General features: G+C 41.7%; 2 protein-coding genes across 10 annotated transcripts in view; both read right to left on the bottom strand.

Annotated features, from left to right (window-relative positions):
* LOC143933779 (cell adhesion molecule CEACAM1-like) overlaps positions 1 to 15,587 on the bottom strand; it is a 538,186-nt gene that overhangs the window by 10,524 nt on the left and 512,075 nt on the right. Inside the window, exons 6-9 of the mRNA XM_077456801.1 lie at positions 10,821 to 10,846; positions 9,251 to 9,324; positions 7,357 to 7,386; positions 5,585 to 5,649 (exon numbers count right to left, since the gene is read on the bottom strand). Of these exons, the coding sequence (XP_077312927.1) occupies positions 5,587 to 5,649; positions 7,357 to 7,386; positions 9,251 to 9,324; positions 10,821 to 10,846 (193 nt within the window). The 3' untranslated portion in view covers positions 5,585 to 5,586. The remainder of the gene's footprint in view (positions 1 to 5,584; positions 5,650 to 7,356; positions 7,387 to 9,250; positions 9,325 to 10,820; positions 10,847 to 15,587) is intronic.
* The window catches only part of LOC143933776 (matrix-remodeling-associated protein 5-like), a 337,821-nt gene that overhangs the window by 216,327 nt on the left and 105,907 nt on the right, over positions 1 to 15,587 (bottom strand). The window lies entirely within an intron of this gene.

The following is a 15,587-nucleotide window of genomic DNA, read 5'->3' as shown; positions in this document are numbered from 1 at the left end:
AGCTACGCCTAAACGCACATCACTGGACCCGGCATCGGTCCGCAAAGGGACTCCATCACGCCGGCATGAAGATCCTTTCCTTAGTCCGAAGTCTCGAATCCCGCGTTGATCTGGTTCCGTGAACACTGTTTTCTTTTTTCTTCCTCCTTCCTCATCTGTTCGATAAGCTCGGTGTACTCCCCCTGGGTCCGAGGGTTCCAGACATATATATCCATCTTATAACCGTAGGCCACTGCACTGGACCCTAACTGCCTTGATTTTTAATTTTTCTGTTTTCTGTTTTTTTTTTTTTTTTTAATTTTCTTAATTTTCCTTTTTGCTATTGTTTTTTTCTGTTTTCAGTAGAAGTCCAGGGGCCCACACCGAGGACTGGTCATGGTACCCGGATTGAGGCGACCCGAACGAATAGCACGCCCTTTACAGGGCCCTCGTTTTAGGTCCAGTCATTCTTTCTTGGTTTGTTTGTATTCTGTTTTTTGATTCACCTAAACAAGTTCGTTACATGCATAACGGTATTACACTTCGTTCCTGCAATACGTAGCACACTCAGCGATTAACGTTCGCTTTACTTTGTGGCTTCGTTCAGATACTTCGGGCTGTTTGTACGTTCGTACATAACCCAATGTGTTTAAATATTTGCTGTTTATCAATGGAGGCCCTATGCCTCGCAGTCTTAGCTTATATGTTTATGGCAAACCGTTTAAGTTCACCTGTTTAAGTTTTAATGTGACGACTCATTTGTTTGATCCGTCTGCGGTGGGGAGTTGTCACTGCTCCCCCACCTTACAGCGCTCTTCCTCTGTGGCCGTTTTTTGTTGGCTGCAGGGTTAGCGCGCTATTTAGTCGGGCTATACAGTAGTCCTGTTATATTTCTTCATTGTAATGTTATGCCCTACGCCTATTCTTCCCTACTCATTCCTTTCTCTTTCTGTCTCCTCTTTTTCCTCTCTTCTTCTTACCGCCTTCCTACCTTTTTCCCCTGGCCGGGTTGTCCACCGCTATCTCCTACTATATTTCCATAAGCCCCTCCTGCCGCTCCAATGGCCCCCTTAAATATCCTCTCCCTTAACGTTAAGGGACTAAATTCTCCAAATAAAAGAGTCAAGGCCTTTCGTACCTTTGTCTCACTGAAAGCTGATATTGTGGCCCTTCAGGAGACTCACTTCTCCATCAATAGTACCCCTAAATTTTTCAGTTCCCGTTACCCCCAAGTGTACACCGCCTCTGCTGACTCAAAGCACAGAGGAGTCTTGCTGGCCTTCCACTCTTCCTTGCCCTTCAAAGTGACCACCGAAATCAAGGATCCAGCCGGCCGCTATATTATATTGGTTGGATTCCTGCAGGATGTGGAGACGACCTTGGTTTCCTATTACGCCCCTAATACTAACCCTCTCCCGTTTTTTTCGCACTTACTGCAGGTTATTAGAACTCACGTCAAAGGTACACTCTTCATGTGTGGTGACTCTAATCTAGCTCTTCATCCACATCTGGATAGATCCCCATACTCCCCGGACCATTACTCCCCCTCATCACAATTGCGTAAACTATTTCAACAATTCTCTCTTTTGGATACGTGGAGGGAGTGTCATCCTTTAAAGAAAAACGACACTTATTACTCTTACCCACATAACTCTTTTTCTAGAATAGACCATATCCTTGTCCCAGTCTCATCCGCTCCAATCCTTCAACGCTCAGTTATACACCCCATCACGTGGTCAGACCATTGTGCTGTGATCACCACGGTCTCCTCACTATTATCTCGCCCTACCACGAACACATGGTGCATGAATGAAGCACACCTAACCAATCAGTCCTATTGTCTCGATATTCAATCTGCTCTTGATGACTATTTACTACACAATGTCACCCCTGATATATCACCAACCTTGCTTTGGGAAGCGCATAAGCCGGTAATCAGAGGCACCTGCATTTCTGTTGCCACCCACCTTAAACGTATTAAAAACTCTAAAATACATCAATTGGAATCTGATTTTCACCACTATTTTCTATTGTTTCAGAAATCTCCCTCAGCCACTAATAAGAAACTTCTAGAGAGGACTAAGCTGGAGCTGGACCTTCTTTTGGCCGAGTTGGCGGACAAATCCATCCGCCGGTCCGGCCATAGGATCTACACCAAGGCCAACAAGCCTGACACTTTCCTGGCACTTCGCCTCAGTAGACCAGATCATGCACGTAAACCTATAAGACTTCGGCTGGCTAACGGCACTCACTCCAGTAACCCTGTTAGGGTACTTTCGGAGTTCCGCAAGCGTCTTGCGGATCTTTATGAAGGGAGAGGGCCTCTTCCCTCTAAGGAGGCAGAGGCCCTTTTCCAGGACTTAAAATTACCCAAACTGCCGGACGCCATCCGGGAGTCAATAGACAAACCAATCTCGGTTGCAGAGGTTCTTGGTGCTATCAAAACTCTTAAACCTAATAAACGTCCGGGTCCAGACGGTCTTCCAAGTATATACTACAAAAAATTCGCAACCACTCTGGCCCCACTCCTTGCCAAATCATATAATGCCCTGCTAAAACAACAATCCCTAGGTCGTGATACGTTGACAGCCATTATAGCCATGCTCCCAAAACCCAACACGGATCATGCCCTTTGGTCCAATTATAGGCCAATTTCTCTTTTAAATTTGGACGTGAAAATCCTGGCTAAAATTCTTGCCCTTAGGCTTAACCCAATTATTGGGGGTTTGATCCATAACGACCAAGTAGGTTTTATTCCTCGTAGACAGGCCAGTGATAATATTCGTAGGATTATCCTCTTGCAACACATAGCAAAATCCCGTAAGATCCCTATGCACCTTTTATCACTCGACATCAGAAAAGCCTTTGACACTGTCTCATTGCCTTATCTCCACTACATCCTGGCTCGTTGGGGCTTTGGCCCCAATTTCCTACAATGGGTGAGCGCCCTGTATGCCCATCCACAAGCCTATGTGAAATACTCTGGCTATAGTTCAGCGTGCTTCCCCATTCGAAGAGGTACAAGGCAGGGCTGCCCCTTATCCCCACTGATATTCGCTTTAGTGATAGAACCCCTCGCCGCACTAATTAGATCTAATCCAAATATTCATGGTCTAGACGTAGCTTCCACTACCCATAAACTTTGCCTATTTGCCGACGACGCTCTTTTATTTGTTACTTCCCCACACATTTCCCTACCTAACCTTCACCTACTCTTAACAAAGTTCGCTAGGATTTCAGGGTTGGAGGTTAACCAGGCGAAGTCCAAAGCCCTTAATGTATCTCTCTCTCTAGATGAAATGAAACGAATACAGAGCAACTTTCCCTTTCAATGGTCCCCTTCATCAATTCCATATTTAGGTATCAAACTAACTAGCGATCCCACCCATCTATTCCAATCCAACTATCTTCCTATGTTAAAGCACTTGTCCTCCTTGCTCAATAATTGGTTACCCCTCCACGTCTCATGGCTAGGACGAATTGCAGCTGTAAAAATGTCCCTATTACCCAAGCTTTTGTATCTTTACAGAGTCCTCCCAGTTACAGTACCTTCCTATTTCCACAGGGCGATCCAGAGTCGGGTGTATAAATATATCTGGGGCACTAAGACCCCCCGTATCTCTAGAACCACTTTACTTCGCAGTAAACTCAATGGGGGCTTAGGAGTTCCCAACTTTCTCCAATACTATCACTCCGCCCAACTGGCACAACTAACCTTGTATCATGCGAAGACGGAGATCCCACTCTGGGTCGCCTTGGAGGCTATAGATTTGCACCCCATCTCCATTGCCAACGTTCTGTGGCTCCCTGCTTCGGCTCGGGGCAATGTCACTAATCCCCTAACCCAGCATTCTCTACGCATCTGGGACAAATTATGTAAGTCTTTTAAGCTACTCACGCCTTACTTACCCTTACTCTCGTTGATAGGTCAACCTTTATTTTACCCAGCCTTCTCTCATCCAGTTTCCTTTCAGGCCTGGACTCAGGCCGGCCTGATTCGAATACGTGATTTTATTTCTAATGGTGCCATCACGCCTTTTCCAGTTCTACAGACGCAGACCCACATCCCTTCACGGGAGTGTTTTAGATACCTTCAAATATCCCATTTTATTCAAACAATTATGGGCTCCCACAGAGTATCGAACAACCTTTCCATATTCGAGAATATCTGCGACTCGGATCCCCATGCACCGCGTATCATTTCTAGCCTCTATATGCATCTCATTTCTTCCCCCTCCCCACTACCATCCTATGCCTTTGCTTGGTCTAAAGATTTATCCAAGAATTGGGACTCGGAGGACTGGACATGGATATGGTCAACCACTAAAATGTCATCGCAGAATGTGGTGGCATTAGAAGCCAGTTACAAAGTCCTCATGAGGTGGTACCTGGTCCCCGTTAGGATTGATAAATACACTTCAACCTCTTCTCCCAACTGTTTTCGCGGATGTGATGCAGGGGGTACCCACCTTCACATATGGTGGACATGCCCTGTGGTAGAACACTTCTGGGCACTTATTTTCCAAATGGCCTCCACCCTTTTTAATATAACCCTTGTTCCGGACCCAGCCCATGCACTGCTTAATTTCCCCCCACACGACCTCACTAGGGCACAGTTGCGTCTTTTTCTCCAGCTCTCCACTGCCACCAAACAGATTATTGCGAAGGCCTGGAAGTCCCCTTTTGTGAATATTGTGGAAGTTAAAAACAGAGTCACTTTGGCTATGATACACAGTAAAATCGAAGCTACAATTTTAGATAAGATCCTCCAACACCTTAAAATTTGGCGCCCCTGGGCAGATCACTTTCTCCCTCCCGATTTTGATAGCCGCCTCCTGGAGCCCTGATCCCATTTTTCGGAGTGGAGGCATGCTTTCCGTTTTTCATGGAGTTTGTGGGCGGCCTGGCCAGTTCTATTTCTCTCCCAACCATGCTAGTTCTCTCCTTTTCTCTCCCTCTAGTCTCTATTCCCCTTTACTTTTAGTTTCCTCCTCACTCTTTCCCCTGTCCTTTCCCTCGACTTGCTTTGCTCTCTTCTTTCACTAACTGTTCTGCCTATGATGGCATATAATACATGTTATGTACCCATTACTGTTGCCCGGATTGCTTGGGCAGAGTATCCCTGCTTTATGTATTGGTTATAGCTTTTAATTTCACAATCACTCACCTCCCCCACTGATGCTATTTGTTGATTTTTGATTCACTTTGAGGGGGAGTCAGATGTACAACCTATATTTCAATGCATGGTCGTGACTTTTTTATTACTCCAATGCTCTGCTGGAATGTTCTCTTACGTCTATAATATCTGTAACTGTGCCTGTTACTTATTCTTGATTGTTGTCAATAAAATATTTGAAAAAAAAAAATATATATATATATATATATATATATATATATATATATATATTTGCACTTAGGGTTAATTTTATATTGGCCTTTCTTTGAGACTTTAGGTGCGTTTTCATGTAAAAAAAATGCATTTTAGTATTTGTGTGCAAAAAAATGGTTCAGATGAAAGTGGTAAGGATTTAAAGTGGGGAAATGGTCATGGGAGGGAGTAATTGATATGCAATAACTAGACAGCTATACATAACAGTGTTGTTACCTTCAGTATTTTCCAGCAGTAGACTCCATGTTGCTGTATATGGATTTGTCCTTGTGCGTTAGTTGCTATTTGTGAAAAGAAAGTTAGTCAGTTTGGCTGGAACATTATAGGACTGGGATTTCAAGTATAAGTAAATGAAAAAAAATTCTGTAATGTAATTTTTAAACTCTTGCGATTAACTAATATTCATGTATTATCATGTATATAAATATTCTACTAAAAAATAAAATAAAATGATGTAACTAATTCCCTTATAAAGTATATCCAATCAGTGATCTGAAAAAAGTAACTCAATTAACACTAGATAATATCATAACAAAGTAGTGCCAAATCACCCTGAGGAAGTCACATGTCTCTGTGACGTAACTCTGTGACGTAACGCGTAGGGGGAGGGACAGGTTTAGTGCAATGCTTCGATTGATTCTGGAAATATGAAGCTGATGCACTGTCATGGAGATTGTATGATTTATGCTGTGTATAGTAGGTGCACTGGAGCACCCAGCAAACATGAATTGTTTACTTAAAAAAAATAAAAGCATAGAATTTTTAACGATATAAGCACTATTGGAGTTGCTTTCTGTACATATATGATTTGGCAACCATTCATACTGGAGGGATAAAACAACGGTAGTAGGAGGAACGGAGACCTGTTACATTAGTCCTTAGAGGCTAGAAAGCTATTTTTGACTGAGTTAAAGTGATTGTAAGGCTTGGTTTGTATTTTTTGTTTAAAAAAACATGCCATACCTCTACTGTGCAGATCGTTTTGCACAGTGTGGACCCAATCCACGACTTCTGGGGTCCCCCGGCAGCACTGGTAGCTCCTCTCTGCATCGTATAACTCCCTAGGAGAAGTGCTCTCCCGGGAGGGATACCTTGCGGGCACGCTCCTGATCTCAGCAATCGGCATCCATAGACACTGAATGTAGGACTCAGCCCTGTCCCCAGCACCTGCATCATTGGACTTGATTGACAGCAGAGGGAGCCAATGGTTACGCTGCTATCACTCTATCCAATCAAGAGCTGAGACACCGGGCAGAAAGGAAGAGCGCATCCCTGGGGGAGGAATACAGGACTGGGGGACAGTCAGTGACCTTTTTTCACCTTAATGCATAGGATGCATTAAGGTTAAAAAACATGAGGTTTTACAACCCCTTTAAGTGTGAGGTCACACATTACCAGGGGAGCACAAATCTAATGGGGAGCACAAGGGTGTGTGTTAACACATGCATAAGGGAATAAGAAGGCACCTTTGGATGTTTGAGATTACAGCACCTTACTGAGAAGCCGTTTAAGTTTTGGACTGCACTTGTTTGCATATTGGAAGTTTATAAATTGGTTGTATTACATTATTGCACAATATATAGCATGGCACTTTATCATTTATTTAGCGCTTATAACATTCAATTTGTATTAATTGATTCAGCAGATTGTATTGATATCGGTGGCAAGCAAGTTTTGGACTAGTATTGGCACATTTATTTGGCACTACTTTGTTATGATATTATCTAGTGTTAATTGAGTTAATGTATTCATATCACTGATTGGATATACTCTATAAAGAGAATTAGTTACATCATTTTATTGTATTTTATTAGTAGCGCGGCACATAGAATATTTATATTAAACAATATTCTGTATCTCCTTCATACCATTAGATTTCCCAGTACAGCATTCTGCTAACAGTGCAGTATAACCAGAACACCAATAATTATTTTACATAAACTGTGATAGCAGCTAGAATTAACAATAAAAATATGTATAATATTTACCTCATAATGAGATTCTTGACTTGTTTTCCCCTGTATATAAAAGGCACATATATTACATCATACAAAAAAATACCAAAAGTTATCAGTGATAAAATCTTAGTTATTATTAGAGATTAATGAACCAAAAAAAAATAAGTTGGAGATCAGACCGCTTTTTTTTTTTTTATTGCAATCCTCTAATAAATGTTGTTTTTTTTAGATTGTCAACACACACACACACACACACACACACACACACACACAGGGCTCGGTCTATCAACATTGGTTGCACAAATATCAGAAGCATTCACGCATTCTGAATAAATTTCACTGTAATATTTGTAAGAGATTAATTCCAATCTCTTTAGCTCCATCTAGTGTCCAAAGTGCTGCATAGTTCTCTAAAACACCTCCATGAGAGAATTATATGACATTTTGGTCACAGGATAGAGTTGAAGAGATTGGAATTAGTCTCTTACAAATATTACAGGGACATTTATTCAGTATGCGTGTATGCTTCTGATAATTGTGTAACAAATGACGCATTATCCTCTTATAAAAATTATGGAACATTTATTCAGTGAGCACAAATATTTCTGACATTTGCACATTTGCTGGTATTAGGCTAGCAAGAAAACAGGCCCCTTGCTATTGTAATACCTATTTGCTATTTACAACTATGGAATTCTAGAATGGGTAAAAAAAAAAAAATTCCCTATTTGAAATGCAATGCCATGATATCCAGGTAAAGGAGTGCCTTGTACCTCTTAGGCCGCGTAGACACGGGCGGACTGTTCGCCCAACTTTGTTCGTCAAACAGTACGACAAACAGTCCGCTCAAAATTTGCATGAACGGACTTGACCACACACGATGAACGAACAGTCCGCTGAAAGCGTGCGTGATGACGTGAACGGCACGTACGACGGGACTAGAAAAACGACGTCCTATACACTGCAATGCAACCTTCGCCGTGTAAATTCTTTCTGAGCATGCGCGAGACTTAGTTTGTCGAACAAGCCTACACACGAGCGGACTGTCCGCTCAAACCAAGTTTCAGCGGACTGTCTTACGGGAATTCCGAAAAACTTTGTTCTTCAGACTGTCCGCTGAAACAGTCCGCTGAAGCCCACACACGAGTGGACTGTCCGCTGAAACACTGTTCAGCAGACTAAGTTGGGCGAACAGTCCGCCCGTGTGTACGCGGCCTAATTATATATGGTCAGTAGAGATGAGCTTCAGGTTAGAACCAAGCTAGAATTCAGTCTGAAGTTTGCTTTTTTGGCATATAGGAAAACGAAATAGTGTGTTCACCTGCTCGCTGAGGAAGTGATCGATTTAGCACTGAAGAACTAACAGGCAGACCTGATTAGAAAGCCAGAGTGAAAGGACCCTACATTTTTGTTTCTTCTGGGGTTTATTATAGAAACTGGAGCATGAGATTCTAATGCCACATACACATGACTGGACTTTGACGGACTTGGTCCGGCGGACAATCCGACGGACTTTGCAGCTGAGGTCCGCCGGACTTTCAAACAAACAGACTTGGCCACACACGATAACTCCCAAAGTCCGATGGATTTGAACGTGATGACGTAGAACAAGGAAGTTCATAGCCAGTAGCCAATAGCTGCCCTAGCATTGGTTTTAGTCCGTTGGACTTGCACACAGACAACCGGATTTTTCAACTGGACTTGAGTCCGGGGGAATGATTTGAAGCCAGTTTTATTTCAAGGTCTGCCGGACTTTTGGGAAGAAAAAGTCCACTGGAGCCCAGACACGATTGAATTTTCAAAGTCCGATAGTGTGTACGCAGCATAAGAATTTTCCATGATCCAGTTCCAGTGACTGCATAGTGGCATTTAATCTGAATTTTTTATTGCACAAATGAATAAATAATAATAATAATTCTATTACCTGAGCTCCTGGCAAAGTTCTTTCATAGATGTTTTGCTCTGGAACATTCACATACACTTGGTTTTCTTGTGTTTCTAAAAAGAAGACAAAATGTACAAATTAACGATGTAAAAAGATTGTTTTAAAACTCAATGAGCTGCAATTATAAATAAAATGTATTTATCATATAATCAATTAAAATTATAGAATTTTCTGGGTTTGTATGTCGATGGCTGATCTTCTTTGAATTTGAAGTCCAAATAATAAAAAAGTCAAAGTTGTGTATTCAACAAACGCTGGAATCCTTCACTGGATCATCGGACAGATCACTTTCTTTTCAAGATGTCCTTATCGAGGGTTTTTCTTTATATATATATATATATATTACTATCAGTGATTTACATAATGTAAACTATTTGTTCAATATATAGTGGGTATAGAAAAGAATCACCCCCCCCCCCCCCCCCCCGTGGATCTCCACCCAAAAATGAAACTTCCACTTTTCGGGAACCTCCCCCCTCCGGTGTCACATTTGGCACCTTTCAAGGGGGGGGGGGGAGCAGATACCTGTCTAATACAGGTACTTTACTACCACTTCCGGTCATAGATAGCCGAGCCACCCACAGGTATCTACGCCACTTCTGGCACCTTCTCCGCCCCCCCCCCCCCCTCCGCTGTCTTCTGGGAAACACACAGGTCTCAGAAGACAGCAGGGACCAGTGCCATCGCGCAGCAGGGAACCACTTCCTGATTCCCTTACCGAAGATGGCGGTGCCTCCACCCAAGAGCCGAAGGATGGGAGGGCTTCGGGTACCGACATTGTGGGCGCCCTGGACAGGTAAATGTCCATATTTTAAAAGTCAGCAGCTGCAGTATTTGTAGTTGCTGACTTTAATCACAGTTTTTATCCAGCAGTAATTACATTACAATTGCATTGTATAACATTGAAGTCAAAGATATAACACCAACACGTAAGAAAAAGAAAAGAAAAAAAAAATGAAAAAAACAGAATCACTGAATTGGAAAAAGGATCACCCCCCCCCCCCCCCCCCCCTAAGAAAGACTTATAAACTCAATCAGGTGTAGCTAATCAATGGCACACAAAGCCATGTGACTTTTTAACTGTGGTGTGTGGAACAATTCTTATGCTGTGTACACACGATCGGAAATGCCACCAGCAAAACTCAGATGAGAGCTTTTGGTCGTAAAATGCGACGGTGTGTATGCTCCATCGGTCTTTTGCTGGCGGAATTCCAGCCGTAAGCATTGAACTTAATTTTATTGTCGTAACGTTGTACGTCACCGCATTCTTGATGGTGGAAAGTTCAGAGAACTTTTGTGTGACCTTGTGTATGCAAGACAAGCTTGAGCGGAATTCCGTTCCAAGATTTTCTGGACAGAAATTCCGCTTGTGTGTACGCGGGATTAGATTAGGATGGAAGTTCATTTTTTATTGTTCTTGAAATGCTTTATATTTCCAGTGGAGTTTAGAGAAGTTTATAAAGGTCCATGAAGTTCATGCAAGGATGTTAAATAAAGTATATGTATACTACAAACATATTGTTTATGTAAAGAGAAAATTTTACTTTACCTAGGTGGTGGTCAGGTTCACTTACTCTGTAGAGGAAAGAATTTATATTTAGTTTAGACATCAGTTTATAATTTTATTGGAAAGCTATCACTTCCCTTGACTAGGGTAGTTCAGACATTGACACTGTATTGGGTTTAAATGGCCAGTTCGGCCTTTATTAACTCAAAAACCATATTATAAACATAAACATTATTAAATGCTCCAGCTCAAATCTGACTAACTGGTTGCAGGTCCCTGATGACCCCATCTCCCCAACTTTGGAATCTGTGGTACCTCTAAGTTAGGTTCTGTCTCCAGCTGCAAAACGCCGCCTCGAGGACTTGCTAACTGACCACAGACTCCTACCACCTTACTGCCTGGTAGTCTAGACTGAACCAGACCAACCGGGAGTACTCCAAACCTGAAATGGGTCCCACCGTTTCATCAAATACCTCATGTTGTATTCCTATCGTCAAGGACCAAACCGCAAACGAACATCTTCCACCACAGCCAAACCACTTCCACTAGGGCAGGAGGGAGGGACGTTCCACCATGATTTCAACCTGCGACTGACGTGTTTTCGCTCCACCCCCACACTATGAGGCTCCTCCTCATCTCCCCGTGACTCCTCCAATCTGGTAAGAGCCAGTTTAAACCTCCACACTTGTGTACAAAAGTGGATGTGACATTCAAAAAGTCTAAATTCAAAATTTAGTCTAAAGTTTGGAAAGCGAGTCCAAACCTCCCAAGGATCTAAGGTCTTAACGAGCACAGCCTCGAGAAGAGGTGGTTACAATCTTGGCCTGGAGACAATCAGGCACCTGTAGGGCTTAAATAGCAATCATTAGATGCAGGATGTGGGCAGCACAGTGGTGTAGTGGTTAGCACTTTCACAAAAGTGTCGCTGGTTCGAATCCCGACCACGACACCATCTGCCTGGAGTTTGTATGTTCTGTGCCTGTGTGGGTTTCCTCCGGGGTACTCCAGTTTCCTTCCACACTCTACAGACATGCTGGTAGGTTAATCAAATCCTAAAATAGGCCCTAATATGTATAAATGTGAGTTAGGGATCTCAGGTTGTAAGCTCCTTGAGGGCAGGGACTGAAGTGAATGTACAATATGTATGTAAAGCGCTGTGTAATTGACAGCACTATATATATATATATATATATATATATATATATATATATATATATATATATATATATATATATATATATATATATATTTGCCTGAAATAAATAAAATAATAAATACTCCATGGGCCTTAGCAGATGACTATCCAGGAACTGATAGCCACACTGTTCACCCCCAGCAGGAATATAATCCCAGGACACCCTAGGGGCGGATCTAACAGAGAGTATGACAGCTCCAGCCAAATCCCCATCTCATGCAGTTCACAGGGGTATGAGAATCTGATGAGTGCTGTTTGTCACTTTGGATTGTTTTCATATACAATTAGTACTATAGATTGAATTTATATATTTTTAATTCAGGTTAATTTTGCACAAGAGACTTTATTTATTTCCTTTATGAACATATAAAAATGTTTATTTTTAGCCTATCGCCGGTTAACAACTTTGTATGAATTTAGACTTTTTGAATGTCACATGCACTTTTGTACACAAGTGTGGAGGTTTAAGTTACCTTATATATAAGCACCCTTACGCGGACTTTTTGGATTCATTTGCACAAACAAAACATCTCTTCCCTCCCTTGTTAGTAAAGGGGATAGGTAGTGTCACGTACACATAATCTATTTTACTTGTACCTTTTCATATTTCTCATTATAAATTCAACAACATATACAGTATATTGCTGAAAGGTGCTACTTTATTATTGCTTGGGCAATATTTAAAATTAAAGTGGTTGTAAACCCTTACAACACACTTTGACCTACAGGTAAGCCTAGATTGCACTGAGCGCGGCACCGTCAATGGCCAATATGCTGCACGTGGCGGCTCCCGTGCGCATGCGCGGGAGTGACGTCATCGCGGCTTCGCCGAATGACAGATGCGGAGTGGCGAGACCCACCGAGAAGATGGACACGCCGGACTACAGGGGAAAGCGGTGACATCGCTCGCTCCTGTGTCAGGTAAGTGACACGTAAGTGATACATAATGGACTACTATGCGATGCATAGTAGTCCATTATGCTTTACCTTTGCAGGGAATGAAAGAGGAAGTAAACTCATCAGGGTTTACTTCCTCTTTAAATCTGCTCATATAGCTTCTGAACTAAAACTACCAAATAATTTAGCAGAGGTTCCTGAAAATCCTATCCATAACTCTAACGCTGCGTACACACGATTGGATTTTCTGATGGGAAATGTTGGATGTGAGCTTGTTGGTGGTAAGTCAGACTGTGTGTATGCTTCATCGGACATTTGTTGTCAGACTTTGCTTTGTATTTGCTGTTGGACTTTGCATACTCTCAAATTTTCCACCAACAAATGTGTGTTGTCGGATTGTCCGATTGTTTGTACACAAGTCCATAGGATAAAAGTCCAAAGTACAAACACGCATGCTCGGAATCAAGTACGAGCCGGAAACTCTCAGTCTTGTAAAACTAGTGTTAGTAATGGAGATATCACGTACATCTTGTACGTCACTACATTCGTAATTGTTGGCCAACATTTGTGTGACCGTGTGTATGCAAGACAGGTTGGAGCCAACATCCTTCGAACAAAAATCCATGGTTTTGTTGTTGGAAAGTCCAATCGTGTGTACGAGGCATTATAGTGATGACCATACACAGTGCATTTTCTGATTGCTAGAGCTTTTAGCTGTCAAAAGTTTTTAAAGCAACCTTCAGCTCCATTTTGGGGATTTAATGGGAGTGCTGGCTGTCACTCTAAACATGTTTCTGGCTTTAGTAGGCTTTCAACAAATTTGGTGTAGCCTTATTCTGTGTAAACCAGTATAGCTCAAAGTGACTAAAGAGGAAATGACCTTGAATACACAGAGAGCTCATAACAGCTTTAAAAACCAAGGTCTAATCCTTATCATTAGAAACTTTCAGAAGTGTAAATAGTCAAGGTTAAAAATTAATGAAATATTGGACACTTTAATCAAATAAGGAAGTAATATGAGTTTAAAAACAAAGGAGAGAGAAGTAATTGAAAACCAGCATTTTTATGCTTTTACTGGACTGGTATTAAAATGCAAGTTACTTAAAATACATTTTGGTAGAAACCTTACCCCCCCCGACAAACCATCAGTGCAGCAAGATATACACCAAAATAATTGAAAACTGAAACTCCAGCCAAAACTTTGTTTTGTTTTAGATAGGTGGGCAATGGTTTAGGAGATTTAGGAGATTTGCTTATAGAATTACAGTATCTAACCTAGTGTAACTCAGACAGCAAACGAGGGGGACGGGTATAATTGGGACAGAAACACTCAGACAACAACGAAAAAAATCAGATGATCTCATTCCCTATTGCTTGGACAGGAAGTGAAAGAAATTCCAAATAGAGACAACGATGAAAAAAACAAAAAAACTAACAGAGGTTCTAACCTCTCAACGCTTTGCCCAGCAAATCTCAAAACATAAGTGGATCATTAGTCCATCTTAAATCATTTTAGTCAGGTAGATAATCTGGTGTTCATTCTTATGGCTTATTGTTGTTTAATACACTTTGATAAGATGATCACAAATTCCATAATTTTTTTTTTTTTTAATGTGTCAGTTTTTTTGAAAGACAGTTATTTAAAATTATAACAATAATTACAATATAAAATTGTAAATTATTATAAACATTGACGTGACAGACAGTGAGTTTTCACACCTCTTATGTAACAAATAGGCCTACTTTTTCTCAGTAAAGGGGTAGTTTGTGTTTTTTTTTTTCTTTACAAATTTCTTTGCTCTTAAAATAAATCACTAAATCTAAAACAAGCTATTATTATAACTTAAAGCGAGATTCCACCCTAAAGTGGAACCTCCGCTGATCGGATCCCTCCCCCCCCTCCGGTGTCACAATTGACATCTTTCAGGGGGGAGGGGGGTGGAGATACCTGTCAAAGACAGGTATTTTCACCCACTTCCGGGCATAGACTCCCGTGGGAGTCTACGCCATTTCCTGCCCTGCCGCGCTGTCTGCTGGGACACACACGGGTCCCAGTGACAGCGCGGAGATTTCCTATTGCGCGGAGCGCCTCGCGCATGCGCAGTAGGGAACCAGGAAGTGAAGCCGATTCGCTTCACTTCCTGACTCCCTCACCTAGAATGGTGGCGGCAGCAGCCGAGAGCCGAGCGATCGATCGGCCTCGGCTGCCGGCATCGCTGGAACCCGGGACAGGTGAGTGTCCATTTATTAAAAGTCAGCAGCTGTAGTATTTATAGCTGCTGGCTTTTAATATTTTTTTTTTGGTGTAATCCCTCTTTAATATTGCATGTATTTTCTGTGCAAGGAAACATTTACACAAGTCCCATTTAATTATTGCTAGCTTTGTTTCTATGCAGTGTTAGGGCAACCATGATGGATGAACAATGGTAGGCTGAATTCTTATATCCCTCAAAGTATCCCCGTAAAAGGTCACAGCTCCTCCTATAATGGGAGTCCCTCATACTGATTTTTTAGGACCTAAGATGAGTTAAAAACAGAGCAGGAAGGGTAAGGGTCCCTATCAATATCCCTCCAGACATCTAAAAAGCTAAATGTGATCCAGCTCACTAGAATCTATACAGAACCAAGTAAATTCAAAGTGGATTGGCCCTTGAATTATAGTACTTACAATTTTTAACCTGTAGATTTCTATATTCTAATATAAATTTCAGCTCTTT

The sequence above is a fragment of the Lithobates pipiens genome, unplaced genomic scaffold, assembly GCF_037356315.1.
Source record: "Lithobates pipiens isolate NorthernLeopardFrog02 unplaced genomic scaffold, aLitPip1_a1.2 Scaffold_27, whole genome shotgun sequence".
In the NCBI taxonomy this organism is placed as follows: domain Eukaryota; kingdom Metazoa; phylum Chordata; class Amphibia; order Anura; family Ranidae; genus Lithobates; species Lithobates pipiens.
This window is presented reverse-complemented; position numbering and strand designations above follow the sequence as displayed.